The 17500-nt window shown below is 44.5% G+C and overlaps 1 protein-coding gene across 1 annotated transcript in view; it reads left to right on the plus strand.

Moving 5' to 3' along the window:
• The window catches only part of mre11a (MRE11 homolog A, double strand break repair nuclease), a 60770-nt gene that overhangs the window by 41686 nt on the left and 1584 nt on the right, over positions 1–17500 (plus strand). The window contains exons 16-17 of the mRNA XM_058418857.1: positions 6644–6727; positions 9364–9407. Coding sequence (XP_058274840.1) covers positions 6644–6727; positions 9364–9407 — 128 coding nt within the window. The remainder of the gene's footprint in view (positions 1–6643; positions 6728–9363; positions 9408–17500) is intronic.

Consider the following 17500-nt stretch of genomic DNA (forward strand, 5'->3'; position numbering starts at 1 on the left):
TCCTGTGTGATGATGTTCCTGTGTGATGGTGATGGTGATGTTCCTGTGTGATGGTGATGTTTCTGTGTGATGGTGATGTTCCTGTGTGATGGTGATGGTGATGTTCCTGTGTGATGGTGATGTTTCTGTGTGATGGTGATGTTCCTGTGTGATGGTGATGGTGATGTTCCTGTGTGATGGTGATGTTCCTGTGTGATGATGTTCCTGTGTGATGGTGATGGTGATGTTCCTGTGTGATGGTGATGTTCCTGTGTGATGATGTTCCTGTGTGATGGTGATGTTCCTGTGTGATGATGATCCTGTGTGATGGTGATGGTGATGTTCCTGTGTGATGATGTTCCTGTGTGATGTTCCTGTGTGATGGTGATGGTGATGTTCCTGTGTGATGGTGATGGTGATGTTCCTGTGTGATGATGTTCCTGTGTGATGATGTTCCTGTGTGATGGTGATGGTGATGTTCCTGTGTGATGGTGATGTTCCTGTGTGATGATGTTCCTGTGTGATGGTGATGGTGATGTTCCTGTGTGATGATGTTCCTGTGTGATGGTGATGGTGATGTTCCTGTGTGATGGTGATGTTCCTGTGTGATGGTGATGTTCCTGTGTGATGATGTTCCTGTGTGATGGTGATGTTCCTGTGTGATGGTGATGTTCCTGTGTGATGGTGATGTTCCTGTGTGATGGTGTTCCTGTGTGATGGTGATGGTGATGTTCCTGTGTGATGGTGTTCCTGTGTGATGGTGATGGTGATGTTCCTGTGTGATGATGTTCCTGTGTGATGATGTTCCTGTGTGATGATGTTCCTGTGTGATGATGTTCCTGTGTGATGGTGATGGTGATGTTCCTGTGTGATGGTGATGTTCCTGTGTGATGGTGATGTTCCTGTGTGATGATGTTCCTGTGTGATGGTGATGTTCCTGTGTGATGATGTTCCTGTGTGATGGTGATGGTGATGTTCCTGTGTGATGGTGATGTTCCTGTGTGATGATGTTCCTGTGTGATGGTGATATTCCTGTGTGATGGTGATGGTGATGTTCCTGTGTGATGATGTTCCTGTGTGATGGTGATGTTCCTGTGTGATGATGTTCCTGTGTGATGGTGATGGTGATGTTCCTGTGTGATGGTGATGTTCCTGTGTGATGATGTTCCTGTGTGATGGTGATGGTGATGTTCCTGTGTGATGATGTTCCTGTGTGATGATGTTCCTGTGTGATGGTGATGTTCTTGTGTGATGATGTTCCTGTGTGATGATGTTCCTGTGTGATGGTGATGTTCTTGTGTGATGATGTTCCTGTGTGATGGTGATGTTCCTGTGTGATGGTGTTCCTGTGTGATGGTGATGTTCCTGTGTGATGGTGATGTTCCTGTGTGATGATGTTCCTGTGTGATGATGTTCTTGTGTGATGATGTTCCTGTGTGATGGTGATGTTCTTGTGTGATGATGTTCCTGTGTGATGGTGATGTTCCTGTGTGATGATGTTCCTGTGTGATGGTGATGGTGATGTTCCTGTGTGATGATGTTCCTGTGTGATGGTGATGTTCCTGTGTGATGGTGATGTTCCTGTGTGATGGTGATGTTCCTGTGTGATGGTGATGTTCCTGTGTGATGGTGATGTTCTTGTGTGATGTTCCTGTGTGATGATGTTCCTGTGTGATGGTGATGGTGATGTTCCTGTGTGATGGTGATGTTCCTGTGTGATGGTGATGTTCCTGTGTGATGGTGATGTTCCTGTGTGATGATGTTCCTGTGTGATGGTGATGTTCCTGTGTAATGATGTTCCTGTGTGATGGTGATGGTGATGTTCCTGTGTGATGGTGATGGTGATGTTCCTGTGTGATGATGTTCCTGTGTGATGGTGATGGTGATGTTCCTGTGTGATGATGTTCCTGTGTGATGGTGATGGTGATGTTCCTGTGTGATGGTGATGTTCCTGTGTGATGATGTTCCTGTGTGATGGTGATGGTGATGTTCCTGTGTGATGATGTTCCTGTGTGATGGTGATGGTGATGTTCCTGTGTGATGATGTTCCTGTGTGATGGTGATGGTGATGTTCCTGTGTGATGGTGATGTTCCTGTGTGATGGTGATGTTCCTGTGTGATGGTGATGGTGATGTTCCTGTGTGATGGTGATGGTGATGTTCCTGTGTGATGGTGATGTTCCTGTGTGATGATGTTCCTGTGTGATGGTGATGGTGATGTTCCTGTGTGATGATGTTCCTGTGTGATGTTCCTGTGTGATGGTGATGGTGATGTTCCTGTGTGATGATGTTCCTGTGTGATGGTGATGGTGATGTTCCTGTGTGATGATGTTCCTGTGTGATGATGTTCCTGTGTGATGGTGATGGTGATGTTCCTGTGTGATGATGTTCCTGTGTGATGGTGATGGTGATGTTCCTGTGTGATGATGTTCCTGTGTGATGGTGATGGTGATGTTCCTGTGTGATGGTGATGTTCCTGTGTGATGGTGTTCCTGTGTGATGGTGATGTTCCTGTGTGATGGTGATGTTCCTGTGTGATGATGTTCCTGTGTGATGGTGATGTTCTTGTGTGATGATGTTCCTGTGTGATGGTGATGTTCTTGTGTGATGATGTTCCTGTGTGATGATGTTCCTGTGTGATGATGTTCTTGTGTGATGATGTTCCTGTGTGATGATGTTCCTGTGTGATGGTGATGTTCTTGTGTGATGATGTTCCTGTGTGATGATGTTCCTGTGTGATGATGTTCTTGTGTGATGATGTTCCTGTGTGATGGTGATGTTCCTGTGTGATGGTGTTCCTGTGTGATGGTGATGTTCCTGTGTGATGGTGATGTTCCTGTGTGATGGTGATGTTCCTGTGTGATGATGTTCCTGTGTGGTGATGTTCCTGTGTGATGATGTTCCTGTGTGATGATGTTCTTGTGTGATGATGTTCCTGTGTGATGGTGATGTTCTTGTGTGATGATGTTCCTGTGTGATGGTGATGTTCCTGTGTGATGATGTTCCTGTGTGATGGTGATGTTCCTGTGTGATGGTGATGATGTTCCTGTGTGATGGTGATGTTCCTGTGTGATGATGTTCCTGTGTGATGGTGATGTTCCTGTGTGATGATGTTCCTGTGTGATGGTGATGGTGATGTTCCTGTGTGATGATGTTCCTGTGTGATGATGTTCCTGTGTGATGGTGATGGTGATGTTCCTGTGTGATGGTGATGGTGATGTTCCTGTGTGATGGTGATGTTCCTGTGTGATGATGTTCCTGTGTGATGGTGATGTTCCTGTGTGATGATGTTCCTGTGTGATGGTCATGGTGATGTTCCTGTGTGATGGTGATGTTCCTGTGTGATGGTGTTCCTGTGTGATGGTGATGTTCCTGTGTGATGATGTTCCTGTGTGATGGTGATGTTCTTGTGTGATGATGTTCCTGTGTGATGGTGATGTTCTTGTGTGATGATGTTCCTGTGTGATGATGTTCCTGTGTGATGATGTTCCTGTGTGATGGTGATGTTCCTGTGTGATGATGTTCCTGTGTGATGGTCATGGTGATGTTCCTGTGTGATGGTGATGTTCCTGTGTGATGATGTTCCTGTGTGATGGTGATGTTCCTGTGTGATGATGTTCCTGTGTGATGGTGATGTTCTTGTGTGATGATGTTCCTGTGTGATGGTGATGTTCTTGTGTGATGATGTTCCTGTGTGATGATGTTCCTGTGTGATGATGTTCCTGTGTGATGGTGATGTTCTTGTGTGATGATGTTCCTGTGTGATGGTGATGTTCTTGTGTGATGATGTTCCTGTGTGATGATGTTCCTGTGTGATGGTGATGTTCTTGTGTGATGATGTTCCTGTGTGATGGTGATGTTCCTGTGTGATGGTGTTCCTGTGTGATGGTGATGTTCCTGTGTGATGGTGATGTTCCTGTGTGATGGTGATGTTTCTGTGTGATGATGTTCCTGTGTGATGGTGATGTTCTTGTGTGATGATGTTCCTGTGTGATGGTGATGTTCCTGTGTGATGATGTTCCTGTGTGATGGTGATGTTCCTGTGTGATGATGTTCCTGTGTGATGGTGATGTTCCTGTGTGATGATGTTCCTGTGTGATGGTGATGTTCCTGTGTGATGATGTTCCTGTGTGATGATGTTCCTGTGTGATGATGTTCCTGTGTGATGGTGATGGTGATGTTCCTGTGTGATGATGTTCCTGTGTGATGGTGATGGTGATGGTGATGTTCCTGTGTGATGATGTTCCTGTGTGATGGTGATGATGTTCCTGTGTGATGATGATGTTCCTGTGTGATGGTGATGTTCCTGAGAGACTCGTTTGTTCCGTGTCTGATTGCAGCTCGTTAACATCAGTCACATTCATTTCACTCAGGGACGATCAGCAGAGAAAATAAAGCTGTTTCTTCTAAATGTCACACAGTAATATTAAAGAACTAATCTTTGGGAGAGAATTTAAAAATAAATAAATAAGGAAGGGAGTCGTTCTGATCCACAATCCAGACCAGCTGTTGGTGGAAATACAACATTTTGTTGTTTGTCAACCGCCAATAAATCTCATGAAGAGGAAGTTCTGAAGTTGTTGCGTGTGGAATGACACAAAGTTGTATGTTTTTTGGTCAGTTTTTTTTGTTTGAAATGCTCCGTTCCTGTGTTTATCCTGGATGTGGAACTCGTTGAATCTGTTGTGAAGATCATCATGACCATGGCCAATAACATGACCATTAACATTAACATGACCATGAACATTAACATGACCATTAACATTAACATGACCATTAACATGACCATTAACATTAACATGACCATTAACATGACCATTAACATGACCATTAACATTAACATGACCATTAACATGACCATTAACATTAACATGACCATTAACATGACCATTAACATTAACATGACCATTAACATTAACATGACCATTAACATTAACATGACCATTAACATGACCATTAACATGACCATTAACATTAACATGACCATTAACATGACCATTAACATTAACATGACCATTAACATGACCATTAACATGACCATTAACATTAACATGACCATTAACATGACCATTAACATTAACATGACCATTAACATGACCATTAACATGACCATGACCATTAACATGACCATTAACATTAACATGACCATTAACATGACCATTAACATTAACATGACCATTAACATGACCATTAACAGTAACCTGACCATTAACAGTAACCTGACCATTAACATGACCATGACCATTAACATGACCATTAACGTGACCATGACCATTAACATGACCATTAACATGACCATTAACATTAACAGTAACATGACCATTAACAGTAACATGACCATTAACATGACCATTAACATTAACAGTAACATGACCATTAACATGACCATGGACACTGATGAGTTATAATTTCAGCTGGACGTGTTCCTGATTCCAGGAGAGAAATTAAAGATGAGTGTTAGAGATCAGAGCTTCATATTTTCACCAAAATAACATCTCCATAAAGTTTAAAGTGAATCATTTCCTTTATATTCACTGAGTGAAGTGTTCGGATTTAATCGTCTTCCTCATCCGTCTCCTCTCTCACTCTCACGCCTCCATCCTCAGTTCCTCCGCTCTCTGATTTTTCAGAAAATAATCATTTTTGAAAAAGGAATGAATTGGTGTGTGTGCGTGCGTGTGTTCGCGTGTGTGCATGTGTGTTCGCGCGTGTGCATGTGTGTGTTCGCGTGTGTGTGCCCGCGTGCGTGTGTGTGTATGTGTGTTCGCGCGTGTGTGCCCGCGTGTGCATGTGTGTGTGTTCGCGCGTGTGCAGTTGTGTGTGTTCACGCGTGTGCATGTGTGTGTGTTCGCGCGTGTGCATGTGTGTGTTCGCGTGTGTGTGTGTGCCCGCGTGCGTGTGTGTGTATGTGTGTTCGCGCGTGTGCATGTGTGTGTTCGCGTGTGTGTGTTCGCGTGTGTGTGTGTGCCCGCGTGCGTGTGTATGTGTGTTCGCGCGTGTGCATGTGTGTGTTCGCGCGTGTGCATGTGTGTGTTCGCGTGTGTGTGTGTGCCCGCGTGCGTGTGTGTGTATGTGTGTCGCTGTGTGTGAGTCACTTGCCCTGCACCAGCACTCACATTTCCAGCAGCGGAGAACATCAGTGTGTGCTGTCACGGATTTCTCCACACCAATTTAAAGGTCACTCAGAGGTCATTAATGGTCCTGAAGATGACCATTGAGATGGAATGAGATAACTCAAGACCTCAGTCACGTGTGATACTGTGTTATAACCTGTTTATAAAGTGTTTATTAACCCTTTCCTGATCCTAGTGCAGGATTATATTTTAGCTCGGTCACACGTATGAATAATTGGGTTCTGTGTTATAACCTGTTCATTAAGTGTTTATTAACCCTTTCCTGATCTGTGTGCCAGACCATGTTCCAGCTGTTTGTAGGAAAATGTAAATATCCAGATCAGTGTTTATTTATTTATTATTTATTTATTAGCTAAAGAACATCATGTCATACTTTTGACCTTTTATCACTGTCACTTATCTTAAAGCAGCTATAAACAGTCATAACCTCACCAGCCTCTTTATTCTCTCTGAATGAACTGGAACTCAGCTCTTCACTGTGTGTGTGTGTGTGTGTGTGTGTGTGTGTGTGTTTTATATATCACCCTGTAGGAGCTGGGTCTCAGGCGGGTCGAGGGGGGCGGGGCCAGAAAGCTGCTTTGTCAAGTCCGATTAAAACCAAATCTATAATGGATGGTGAGACACACACACACACACACACACACACACACACACACCTCTAATCCTACTGTATGGACTCTTTCAGTCCAAGTTATATTAAAAGAATTTGCTTTGTACTGCTCTTTATTTTTTTTTATTAGATTCTTATATTAATTAGGGCTGTCAATCGATTAAAATATTTAATCGCGATTAATTGCATGATTGTCATGAGTTAATTCGTGATTAATCACAACTTAATTGCACATTTTTATCCGTTCTAAATGTACCTTAAATTAATACTTTTTTAATTTTTAATACTCTAATCAACATGGGTGTGGACAAATATTGAAATGTATGTTGTTATTATTAGTGAAACCATATTCAACATAGAGCATGAAGACTAGACATGTTTCAGAGTTCATAGATATTTTTCTTGTTCATGTCTATTAAACATATGAAAAGAAGAACATAGAAAACAATGACTTCTTCCTTTGCACTGAGCGATTTACTGACACAAACCTGTTAACATTTTCAGATCACTTCTTCTAAACATGCAAAGTGTACCTTTATTACTGAAACCACCTTAAATATAGAGCATAAAGAACATAGACATGTTTTCAAATAACTTGTTCATGACAAACACATGAAGAAAAGAACAGAACACAGGTTCACATTCCATCTCCACTGAAAAGAGTCTAGTGTTGTCTGCCTTTGGAGAGGGGCAGGAGAGGGGCAGGAGAGGGGCAGGAGAGCTCTCTGTATCAGCTGTATTCTTCACCATCAAGTGATATTTTAAACTCGAGGTGCTGCGGTGAGAACTTCATTCACATCCACAATAAATGCAGACTTTTGTCTCGTCGACAGAACCATCAGACATCGTTTTATATATAAAGAAGACATTTTTCTTTCTCAGTTTCGGCTTGCTGCTGCGTCTCCCATTTCCCGAGGGTCAAACAGAAAATGTGCGCTGCGTTAATCGCGCGTTAATAAAATTAGTGCCGTTAAAATGAATTTGCGTTAACGCATTATTAACGAGTTAATTTTGACAGCCCTAATATTTATATATAAACATTATTAAGTTATTATTCTGTTTTGGTGTTTTGTAGTAAAATGTGATTTGTGATTATTATTTTTTTTTCAATTCAATGTATTTGTATAGCGCCTTTTACAGTGGACATTGTCTCAAAGCAGCTTTACAGAAGAAGAGAAACAGAGAAAGGAGATAAAATAAATAAATTATGCTAAATTATTAGACTATTAGACTAATGATAAACCTGAGGTGAGGGTGGTGAGGAAAAACTCCCTGGGATGGTATGAGGAAGAAACCTTGAGAGGAACCAGGCTCAGAAGGGAACCCATCCTCATTTGGGTGACACTGAACAGAAAATAATGTAAATAACTGTAACTGATTAATGTCCTTTCTACAACAGAAATCAATGACCCATGAGGAACTATTAGGTCAGTGTAGTTTCTAAGGTCATTATAGACACTAGTTCTTTGCTGTCACAAGCTGACAGATGAAATGGCAGATCTGTGATGGTGTGAAAGTCCCCAAGTGGCTCTGTCCACGGCTGTCTCCTGGTCACAGGCTGTCCACACAGGTCCATCCACAGCATCAGTGAGCACCACCAAGTGACCAGACTCTGACCAGGGGTACAGGCAGTGGTCACACTGGACACTCAGAACACTGGGAGCTCAGGAGTGGGGTGTTAGCTCGACAGAGAGAGAGAGAGAAAGATATTAAGTATGATTCTGATCATGTGATGTTTAAAAACAATGTAGATTAAGTGTAAAGTGCAGGCAGGGACTCCGGCAAGACTAGCTATGACATCATAACTAAAAGGAGCCAGAAGGTCACAGACATGAAGGCTTCCCGGGACATAAAGCGTCCAACCACTTCACAGTCAGTGACCTGAGTGACCATTTGAGGGTGGTAAGGAGACAGCATTATATGCGTTTAAAATTCTGTATAGTGTAATATATAAATAAAATAAAACACTTTTCTGCAATTCTATGCTATAAATGTGGAAATGAGATTAATTTGTCTTTTAATGAGAAAGGTGATGAACAGGTGAGTCAGAGCGTGTGTTGTACTGAGCGACTCTTTATTCTGAGCCATGAGGAGAGGAGACGTGAGAGTCTCTCGGCTCAGCGCTCTTCACACGGGTCAGATAGAAGCCCTGTCTGTGATCCAGACTCGGGGGAGGCAGAGGTTCCATCTGAGTCGTGGATCTTCATTACACAGAAACGATCCCGGGCGCCGTGTCTGTCCCATAAAGCTTCCTGAAATCTGAAGGCAGAATTTCTAATCTCTAATTTATCTAATATTCATAAAAAGCTGTAAAAATCCGATGGTCAGGATACATGTGGAGTTCTGAAGGGTTCTGAAAGAAATTCCCGCTTCTTTCATTTCACTTTCTAATCCGTCGTTTTTTCTCTTTTTATCCGTTAAATCCCTGAGAGACGCGGCAGAGAAGTGGAGAAGGTGAAAAGTGCGAATCACAGATCCATGTCATGTTCACTTCACACGCCGGAGCTCCTCTGATCAAATTAGATTGGACTTTAGGTGTCTGATCTCACGGAGAAATGAAACGCAGCTCTGCTTCTCACGCTTCACTTCTTTATTTATTATTCATTCACCTCTCTTCATCCTCTCCTTCCTCTCTCCACAGCGTTCCAGGCTCCGAGAGGATCCCGAGGTTCCGCAAAATCCAAGGTACACACACACACACACACACACACGCACACACACAGTCTTCTTTATTCTCACCTTGTGATTATCACCCTGGAGTGTGAATTATTATTGTGTTTTTAGTAATCAGTTGTGAAACATCCTGCTGACACACACACTCACACACACTCTGTCTCTCTCTCTCTCTCTGTCTCTCTCTTTCTCTCAATCTCTCTCTCTCTCTCTCTCTCTCTCTCTCTCAGACACACCCCCCCAGCATTGCTTCTCCTCTTCCCTCTTTTCTTTGATTAACCTCCTCACACACTGTTGTTCTTGTACATGCTGTTCATTTCTGGACAGTGTGTAAACTCAGGACTCGGGACAGTGAAGCGATCCACTTGTTTTTGTCTTAATGAGATTGCAGAGGAGACAAAATGCCACGCCCACTGAGCCACAGGGCCCGGTTCTGACCGCTGAGCCACAGGGCCCGGTTCTGACCGCTGAGCCACAGGGCCCGGTTCTGACCGCCGAGCCTCTCCTGTAGTACTGAACCACCCTGATTCCGGCCGCTTCTGTTACTGATTTACACACAATTTATTTATTCATTTGTTCTGTATTTTTTATTCTTTTTTCCATCTTCTTTTACAGTAAGTGTGTAAAATACACCTGCATTTTAATTTTGTTAAATTTGTTTTATTATTTTATTTTGCTTTGTTTCATTTTATTTGAATTTTATTTGCTTTGTTTTGTTTTAGTATTTCATTTTGTTTTTCTTTTTGTTTTATTTAATATTCTATATTTCTCATTTTTGTTTACATTTTATTTAAGTACGACAAATGAGTTGGACTTTAATAGGTCACTGTGAAATCTGTGTTACTGATGACCACTCGGAGAAAAGCGTTTAAATAAATTAATTTAAAATCATGTTTTTATATTATATAGTTTTATATTTCTTTCCTGACACATGGAGGTGGGAGCGTCTCAGATCACTTTCCTCTGTCTGACTTAGAACTTGTCGTCTTGTTTGAATTTTTATTTTACTTTTACTTTTTTATTTACTTTGTAAAAGTGTGTGTGTTTGTGTGTACACACTCTTAATGCCCCCGCAGGATGGTGGTAGGTTTATCCTCAGATAATTGCGATAGAAGTGATGGTATCACGACCATACACACACACACACACACACACACACACACATCTCAGCATCTCAGTCAGCTTCCCTCATTAAGCTCTCCAGATGGACACACACACACACACACCACCTGTTCCCTCTCACCTAGTGTGTGTAGCAGCAGGTGTGTGTGTGTGTGTGTGTGAGACAGGAACACAGATGTGACTCTGCAGGTTTCCTCTCAGACTCTAGCGGCTCTCTGTAGTCTACAGTGATTAGTCCTGAGCAGCGGCGGGAACACGAACCTCACTAATCCGCCCCTCGTTAACACTGCTCAGCATTTAGAGAGGATTAACTACATTAACACACACACACACACACACACACACACACAGCATTATGTCTTTACAGTAAATGAATGCGAATTAAATTTACTCGTGATAATCAGAAATCCTGCCTGATTAGAGGAAACGTGTGTGTGTGTGTCTGTGTGCGTGTCTGTGTGTGTGTCTGTGTGTGTGTGTGTGATATTATTGAACAGGTTTTTAATTGGTGTGTGTTGTGTGTTCTTAGTCCCAGATTGTTAACACACAGCTCATCTGATACACACTGCTGAATACACACACACAGCTCGTCACCTCTTCTGAATGGACGGAGGAGTGGACAGAGAGATTCTCAGTGTTTTCAGCAGGACTTTAGTGACCTGTAGGAGCAGCAGCGTGATGATTGTGATGAATCGTGTGACTGAACCTCGGGGTCGTGACCTCTGAGCAGGGACAAGTGGATAAGATAGATTCAAGTAATGGCTAATTGAGCTCAGTGTAAAAAAACACACACACACACATTTCACACACTTTGTATCTTTTTATACTTTTCTATTTTATCACGTTTTTATTCCAAAGGTTGAAAGCAGTTTTTTGAGACATTGGGAAAATAACACCAGACACACACATTATACACACACACATCACACACACACACACACACACACTGTTACACTCCCAGCACAATCCCCTCATCCCCCGGTGAGGCAGTGCAGAATATTAAATAAATTCACTTCATCTGATCGATCACTCTCTGTTTCCTCCTGAGATGAGCTCACACACACACACACACACACACACACACACATTACACACTTTATATCTACTCCAAAAGTCGAAAGCAGTTTTTTGAGACATTGGGGAGATAACACACACACACACACATTATACACGCATTATACACACAAACACACTATACATACACATTACACACACACACATTATACACACACATACACCTTACACATATACACATTATACACACACACACATTACCCACATACACATCACACACACTCACGTACACACACATACACATTACCCACATACTCATCACATACACACTCACGTACACACACATACACATTACCCACATACTCATCACACACACACTCACGTACACACACATACACATTACCCACATACTCATCACACACACACTCACGTACACACACATACACATTACCCACATACTCATCACACACACACTCACGTACACACACATACACATTACCCACATACTCATCACACACACACTCACGTACACACACATACACATTACCCACATACTCATCACACACACACTCACGTACACACACATACACATTACCCACATACTCATCACACACACACTCACGTACGCACACATACACATTACCCACATACTCATCACACACACACTCACGTACACACACATACACATTACCCACATACTCATCACACACACACTCACGTACACACACATACACATTACCCACATACTCATCACACACACACTCACGTACACACACATACACATTACCCACATACTCATCACACACACACTCACGTACACACACATACACATTACCCACATACTCATCACACACACACTCACGTACACACACATACACATTACACTCTTGGTATCTTCACAACACTTAAATGCAGTTTTTTGAGACGTTGGGGAGATCATACACACACACACAGATAACAGGTGATTGATTGTGTGAAGGTGAGCACGTCGGAGTGGATGTGTGTGTGATTAGGGGATGAGGGAAGAGAAGAAAGGAAAAGCTGATTGGAGCGAGTGAGAGGAGAAGAGCACAGAGTCGTAACGTTTACCTGTTGCTATGGCAACCGCTGGGAAATGACACGTTTCTGCATTTTTAGTAGATTCACTGAAGGGGAAAGGACATGGGGGGGGGTTGTTGCATGGAGCTGATGCATTAGTGTGAGTGGGTGTGTGTGTGCATGTTTGTGTGTGTGTGTGTTTGTTAGTGTGTATGTTTGTGTGTGTGTGTATGTGAGTGTGTTTGTGAGAGTGTGTGTGGGTGTGTGTTTGTGAGAGTGTGTGTGGGTGTGTGTATGTGAGTGTGTGTGTATGTGTGTGGGTGTGTGTATGTGAGTGCGTGTGGGTGTATTTGAGTGTGTATGTGTGTACTTGAGTGTGTGTTTGTGAGTGTGTGTATGATGTGTGTTTTTTTTTAATTTTGTAGTTTTTAATTGTCTTAAAAATGTTTGTCTTCTTTCTTTCTTTCTTTCTTTCTTTCTTTCTTTCTTTCTTTCTTTCTTTCTTTCTTTCTCCCCCTTTAACTTCCTTCTTTTCCTCCACTCAGCCTCTCCTCTCAGTGGCATTAATAATCCCTACAGTTGTGTCATGATTGTAACTTACTGATTTCTGATGATGTCCTTATTGTTAGAGAAGTGAAGGATTTAACTGTGTGTGTGGGGGGGGGGGGTGCGTCGTGTGTTGTCATGGTAACAGGGATGTGTTGTGGGGAAGTGAGGCGCTTGATTCTGTTTGGCATGCGTCAGTTTCCAAGCAGACTATCAGGATGTCTCTTATCGATTCGGCGAGCGCTCACTCTTCACTCTTAAAAACACACCTGTGGAATTTTAGGGAAGTTTCTGAGCTCTGAGATACACACTACAGGCGTGTCATGGTCATGTGACCTGCCGATGAATGAGGGAGGCCACGCCCACTACAGCAAGCGCTTATAATAAATAAGCAGAGTGAGTGTATGACACTGAGGTGTGTGTGTAAAGCAGAGTGAGTGTATGACACTGAGGTGTGTGTGTAGTGCACGTGGAGTGTGTAGTACCTGCCGGAGACACGCCCATCTCTCCGCACTTATCCCTCCCTCATTAACAGAACTTTAAAGCAGCTTCACTTCTTTTTTTTCTGCTTTGCATTTTTGTAAAAGGAATTTCATCAGACCCCAGTGCCTTCTGGGAAATTCTGCACTCAGGCTTTTAAGAGTTCACTTAACAAACTTCACTGACCTTAAGATCTCAGCAGGAGGGAGCGAGGGAGCAGAAGTGGACAAGGTTACTGTATTTCAGTGGGTTTCTGAAAGAAAATGAATCATGTGACTCACTCAGAGGACCTTACATCTCTGGAAAGTTATGTGCTCTGTCCACTAGGGGGCAGGTCTGAGCTGCAACGTGAGTCATCGCGTCTATATACAGTTATACAGACAGTCTGCTGTAGCATCACGTTAATCAGAGGAGCCACGTGTACAGAGATTTTATAGACCTCAAGTTCTGCTCTTCAGCTTGACTGTCTGTCCACCTGTCTGTCTCTGTACCTGTCTGTCTGTGTGTCTCAAGAGAATGTTTGAGTATAATAATAATAATAATAATATTCATTTGAGGGACTCAGAGCTGGAGAGAGGGAGAGAGAGAGGTGGAGGAGAGAGGGACAGGGTAGATGGAGAAAGAGAGAGGTGGAGAGAGAAAGAGGGAAAGGTGGAGAGAGAGAGAGGGCGAGAGGGAGAGCTAGAGAGAGAGAGGGAGTGATGGAGAGAGGGAGAGAAAGAGGGAGAGGTGGAGTGAGAGAGGGAGAGGTGGAGTGAGAGAGAGAGAGAAAGGGAGAGGAGCACAGCATCTGTCCGTCTTTATTCACACGTTCCAGGGTTTTTATTAATGTGGAGATGTGACAGATTTATAATTCATTCATTTTGTTAATGCTGTAATGCAGAGGGCTTTAATATCTCTGATTTAAAAGTTTCTAACAGGTTTAAACTGTCCTATTCATCAGAGAGACAGACACAGACAGTCACAGAGACAGACAGAAACAGAGTCACGGAGACCATCACTGAAGCAGACAGAGACCATCAGGCTATCAGGCAGTAAAGGTGAAGGGCTTTAGTTAGAGACGTTCTAAGAACCGTGACATGATAGACAGACAAATAGACAGTGACACGGTGGGAGAGACAGACAGACAGTGACATGGTGGGACAGACAGACAGTGACATGGTGGGACAGACAGACAGTGACATGGTGGGACAGACAGACAGTGACACTGTGGGACAGACAGACAGACATACAGACAGACAGACAGTGACATGGTGGGACAGGCAGACAGACAGTGACATGGTGGGACAGGCAGACAGACAGTGACATGGTGGGACAGACAGACAGTGACATGGTGGGGCAGACAGTGACATGGTGGGACAGACAGACAGTGACATGGTGGGACAGACAGGCAGACAGTGACATGGTGGGACAGGCAGACAGACAGTGACATGGTGGGACAGACAGACAGTGACATGGTGGGACAGACAGGCAGACAGTCACACGGTGGGACAGACAAACAGTGACACGGTGGGACAGACAATGACATGGTGGGATAGATGGACAGACACTGACATGGTGGGACAGACAGACAGACAGTGACATGGTGGGACAGATAGACAGACAGTGGCACGGTGGGACATACGGACGGACGGACACTGACATGGTGGGACAGATAGACAGACAGTGACATGGTGGGGCAGACAGACATTGACATGGTGGGAGAGGCAGACAGACAGACAGTGACATGGTGGGACAGACAGACAGTGATACGGTGGGTCAGATGGATGGTGGGACAGACAGAGAGACAGTGACATGGTGGGACAGACAGACGAATGAACACTGACACGGTGGGACAGACAGACAGTGACACAGTGGGTCAGACAGACAGTGACTAGGTGGTACAGACTGACAGGCAGTGACACAGTGGGACAGACAGTGACATGGTGGGACAGACAGACAGGCAGACAGACAGTGACATGGTGGGGCAGACAGACAGTGACATGGTGGGACAGACAGATAGTGTCATGCTGGGACAGACGGACTGTGACATGGTGGGACAGACAGACAAGCAGACAGACAGTGACATGGTGGAACAGACAGACAGTGACACGGTGGGACAGAGAGAGAGTGACATGGTGGGACAGACAAGCAGACAGACAGTGACATGGTGGAACAGACAGACAGTGACACGGTGGGACAGAGAGAGAGTGACATGGTGGGACAGACAAGCAGACAGACAGTGACATGGTGGGACAGACAGACAGTGACTAGGTGGTACAGACTGACAGGCAGTGACACCGTGGGACAGACAGTGACATGGTGGGACAGACAGACAGTGACATGGTCTGACAGACAGACAGACAGTGACATGATGGGACAGACAGACAAGCAGACAGACAGTGACATGGTGGGACAGACAGACAGACAAGCAGACAGACAGTGACATGGTGGGACAGACAGACAAGCAAACAGACAGTGACATGGTGGGACAGACAGACAAGCAGACAGACAGTGACATGGTGGGACAGACAAGCAGACAGACAGTGACATGGTGGGACAGACAGACAAGCAGACAGACAGTGACATGGTGGGACAGACAGACAAGCAGACAGACAGTGACATGGTGGGACAGACAGACAAGCAGACAGACAGTGACATGGTGGGACAGACAGACAAGGAGACAGACAGTGGCATGGTGGGACAGACAGACAAGCAGACAGACTGTGACATGGTGGGACAGACGGACAGTGTCATGCTGGGACAGACAGACTATGACATGGTGGGACAGACAGACAAGCAGACAGACAGTGACATGGTGGGACAGACAGACAAGCAGACAGACAGTGACATGGTGGGACAGACAGACAAGGAGACAGACAGCGGCATGGTGGGACAGACAGACAAGCAGACAGACTGTGACATGGTGGGACAGACGGACAGTGTCATGCTGGGACAGACAGACTGTGACATGGTGGGACAGACAGACAAGCAGACAGACAGTGACATGGTGGGACAGATAGTGACACGATGGGACAGAGAGAGTGACATGGTGGGACAGACAAGCAGACAGACAGTGACATGGTGGGACAGACAAGCAGACAGACAGACAGACAGTGACATGGTGGGACAGACAAGCAGGCAGACAGTGACATGGTGGGACAGACAGACAGACAGTGACACAGTGGGACAGACAGTGACATGGTGGGACAGACAGACAAGCAGACAGACAGTGACATGGTGGGACAGACAGACAGTGTTATGCTGGGACAGACAGACTGTGACATGGTAGGGCAGACAGACAGTGACATGGTGGGACAGACAGGCAGACAGTGACATGGTGGGACAGACAAGCAGACAGACAGTGACATGGTGGGACAGACAGACAGACAGTGACATGGTGGGACAGACAAGCAGGCAGACAGTGACATGGTGGGACAGACAGACAGACAGTGACACAGTGGGACAGACAGTGACATGGTGGGACAGACAGACAAGCAGACAGACAGTGACATGGTGGGACAGACAGACAGTGTTATGCTGGGACAGACAGACTGTGACATGGTAGGGCAGACAGACAGTGACATGGTGGGACAGACAAGCAGACAGACAGTGACATGGCGGGACAGACAGGCAGACAGTGACACGGTGGGACAGACAGACAGTGACACGGTGGGAGAGTCAGACAGACAATGACACGGTGGGAGAGACAGATGGCAATGCAGTGAGACAGGAAGTGTGTAGATAGAGAGAAGAGCGCACTGATTGGTCACTTTTCTCACCTTTTTTTTCCTCTTTTTTCTCCCTGCAGCTCTCACAGGTAGAAGACAGTCAGATAAAGAGACAGACACAGTGAGATGGAAAGGCAGTGAGACAGATGGAGAGTGAGACAGACAGTGTGTTTAATGGAGGAGAAAAGTACACAG

This window comes from Hemibagrus wyckioides, linkage group LG20, assembly GCF_019097595.1.
Source record: "Hemibagrus wyckioides isolate EC202008001 linkage group LG20, SWU_Hwy_1.0, whole genome shotgun sequence".
In the NCBI taxonomy this organism is placed as follows: Eukaryota; Metazoa; Chordata; class Actinopteri; order Siluriformes; family Bagridae; genus Hemibagrus; species Hemibagrus wyckioides.